This window comes from Neodiprion pinetum, chromosome 1, assembly GCF_021155775.2.
Source record: "Neodiprion pinetum isolate iyNeoPine1 chromosome 1, iyNeoPine1.2, whole genome shotgun sequence".
NCBI classification, from domain to species: Eukaryota; Metazoa; Arthropoda; class Insecta; order Hymenoptera; family Diprionidae; genus Neodiprion; species Neodiprion pinetum.
The window spans coordinates 22969307-22972989 of NC_060232.1; the positions used below are offsets into that span (position 1 = coordinate 22969307).

Below are 3683 nucleotides of genomic sequence, written 5' to 3' on the forward strand. Positions count from 1 at the left end.
TTAATTTTGCGATGAAATTTCAATTTACAGTCCATAAGTCGTTAATCATCAGTTTAATTAGCTGAATTGTACATTGCGACTTAGATAATAATGGCACTCGCCATCGCCTCGATGTTAACAACAACAGATAAGAGCTTATCATTTATAAAGAAAAAGATGCAGATTTTACTACCACTGCTACAAAACTATAAATCCGATAGATAATTACGATTGTTGATTCTACCTTCTTAGAATATTGTTGAAAATTTTTGAACACCTGAAGAGTGTTGGAGAAATTGCAAAGTTTTCACAATCACAGCATGATTTTAAAAAGGTAGCATCAACGATCGATCACTGTCAGTTGTGTCAATAAGTTAATCTATGATAAATAAATACATAAAAACATCTATCTACAGATATAATTAGGTTTAAACTCACGGGCCCCGTGAACGAATGAGTCATGTCAAAACTAATAGTGTGAAAACTAAAATGCCACTTGAACAGCATTCTCTCGATCTCAGTCAGTCTAACATGTAAAGACCAGTTTGATATCGATGTTGAACATCGATCGATAATCCTTGGCGGACACCGATTCGATGGTTGAAAAACAGACTTCTCAACTCTCTTTGAAGAAATCGTTAGCGTCTTCAGCCTGCTTACACTGTGTTATGAATCTGTTGTTGTTTTAAAATTGGCAAATACGCTCGGTACGGATGCCGTTGAATGCTGGCGACAATCGGCTCATGCGTAGCCATCACGTCAATTTTCTGACTCCAGCCATCATCCTCATGCCCGGTGGCTGTATTCCAAGTACATAATGCAAGGTTAGTATGCCGAATTAAATAATCACACCAAATCTATCAATAAAAGCAATAACAAACACATATTCACTGAACATTCGAGCGTTGGATTACCTGTAAAATCCATCGGTGTTTCGGCAGCTGTAGACCAGGCACTGTAGGCAACTGGGTGGTGATTCGCCGGAGGAAGCCTGCAGTATTTAAGATTGGCGAGGATCGACGTTATTGCAAGAGCTCCGATAATGAGGATTTTCTTAATGAAGTGCACACCGATCAAAATCGGTAACAATATTAATTTCAACTTGATGATCTTCAGGAGGATAAGCAGCGGCAAAATAACCGAGAGCGTCTTTTTCTTCTTCTTGTGCAGCAAGCGAGCTTCTGTAATTCATATTTACGAAATATGTCACTTGGGAGAAAGTAGGGTACACTGTACCACCGAGCGAATTGGACCACTCTTTAGAAAAGCATAGGGCCAACAATACGAGTATACTTTCTACAGACCAGTCCAATTCACCTGGTGATCCAACATACCCTTCATTCGCCTACTTTTTCTAATTGAGTGACCATGTTTCAAAAGGTCAAAGTTTTCGTCATGTACCAGACGATCTTCCGCTTTCGAGAAATTCTTCCAGCTCATCCGTGTCCAGGATCGTTGGCCCGGACGAAAAGCTCCTCGCGATCGAAGGCTGCTCCACGGTATAAACCAATGCTCGACGGGTCAACATGTCCTCGACACTGGATCGCAAGAAAGTCAAAAACTTTGAGTAACTTTCGAACCCTCGGAATCTCGGAAGTTCAGGAAGAACAGATTCCTCCATCACTGAGGATAATCGAATCAACCGGAAAGACCCGTAGCGGATATCCTGATGCAAGAAATTTTTTTATTAGTAATTCCTCACTTTGAATCATTGCGCCATTTATTCAATGTTCGGTGGCGAAATTCGACGAGGGAATCACTGGTAAAACAAAAAAGTTTCATGGTTGACTTTGTTATGCGAAGCAAAAAATTTGGCTGCCTTTGTAAAATTTTTATCTCTCATGTAACCATTTTTATCCTGACTCCCCCAATATCTTTTTTAAATTAATTTCTGCACAATGCATCGTTGCGATAACGTGAGCTACAAAAACTTACAAATGATCAATGTCAATATGATGTGAAAAACCTTCTTGCCGAAATTTGTTAGGGTGTCTTCACATTTGCTTAACGACATTTTCTAGATACCAAGAAACGTTCAACGTATACCAATGATCTTCAAAACTGCTTACCTTGTGCGTGGTTAGGTTGTGAAGCCATTGAACAGCTCTGAATTTTCCGCACGAGAAGGGCTCCCGGAGTCTCGCGCAATCGAGTCTGCATTCATCGACGTAACTTGCATTGGATGACTCTAAACCACATATGGTCGACAAATTTAAGCAGCAAAGTAGAAATATCGTGCACCCCAAGCTACTGCGTGCAAATACGAATGGAAATGCTTTTCTGTGATAGCGTGAGGATGACGTTCCGTGATGCCCCATAATTAAACCATTCGAAAGGATAGTTTTCGTACTATAATTTATTGTCTTTGCTGCGTATTACAATGACGTGGGTATATTTTTGTGAAAAAATTATTATTTCCAAATTGGTAAAACCGATCAATTCTCCAATTTGAAATAAATTCATTCCACTCTTTATGTTTCATAAATCAAGGGAAATACACTGGGAAAGTCTAACAGTCTGAGGGTGCCTGAAAAAACTTCACCAACTTTGACGGGTATCTTAAGAGTTGCACTAAAGTAGCGGCCAAGCGGAAAAGAGGCGATAATGGGCCATATTTGTGGTAACTAAAATTTTCTCCTCACATTGATCGGTCAATGAGGTCTTATACTGAGATCACACCACAAATGAGGTCAAAGGATAAGGACAGTACTGAATCGAAGCAACTTCTGGTGGCTACACGAAGGCCACTAGCCCATATATACTTGGCGCATCGAGTCAGGAGAGTGGGAGGTACCTAGGAGTTGGGATTGTCCGACCATAATTCGCAGATCGACGCACACCCGAAGAATTTTACAAAGAGATGACCGCGTCAATTCAGTGGATCCTTGTGTCATTTGGCGCGATTAATATATCACTCAGTGTCACGCAAAGCCTTTCATTTTGATCGTTTTGGATAATTACAGGAACTAGGTTGGTCGAATTGTTACTATTTAATTTCTGTCCGTTTTTTTTTTTTTTGTATGTTTTTCTCTTAAAGAATTTTTTTGTCTCTTGACACCGCGGGCTTTTAGTCACACAGTACAAGTGTCATTCCCGTCTCTTGTATTGTTCGTCATTTCATTCAGCGAGAGCAGAGGTCAGTTGAAATTGTCCGCAGATACCCTTACTCTGATTCAGAATCAGTTACTCAGCTCACCACACGTAAGATGTGTGCTACGTGAAACAATACATCTCGCCACACAAAAGTAGAAGAAGGTTGCGGTAAAGAACATATGATACTATTCATAGGTATTTCGGTCACATACTTCTAGAACAGCATACTGATTTTCTTTTTATTTTTGTATATAATTTACATATGCTACTAATCAGAAAAAAAAGGAGATGCTGAAATCCAACCCTAGTATTATTTCTATTAGATTTCAATTTCACATTGTTCATCTTTCGAGTTAAATACTGGTTGATATTTTACGAAAAATAATTTTTCCTGTACACTAATTAGCGAGGTAATATTGGAGGCACGGAATTGAAAATGTAAAACGCAAAAATTTTAATAGGTTATAGTGAAAAAGAAATCAATTGATTACGCAGATATTCGGTACAAGTTGGTAATTTTAAATGTTAAAATGTGCAGGGATTCAAATACTTTCAAATCAACCCAGTTTTCCAGTATTATAATATTCCTTGTCGTTGATTAACACCAAGGC

The 3683-nt window shown here is 38.9% G+C and overlaps 1 protein-coding gene across 1 annotated transcript; it reads right to left on the reverse strand.

The window, feature by feature from the left end:
- Window positions 1-2705, reverse strand: LOC124221991 (uncharacterized). Its single transcript, XM_046632499.1, has 4 exons — window positions 2049-2705; window positions 1381-1645; window positions 894-1160; window positions 1-778 (listed from the first exon to the last, which is right to left on the reverse strand). The coding sequence occupies exons 1-4, from the start codon at window positions 2295-2297 to the stop codon at window positions 636-638; spliced, it is 924 nt and encodes a 307-aa protein (XP_046488455.1). The 5' UTR covers window positions 2298-2705; the 3' UTR covers window positions 1-635.
- Window positions 2706-3683: the final 978 nt, after the last annotated feature.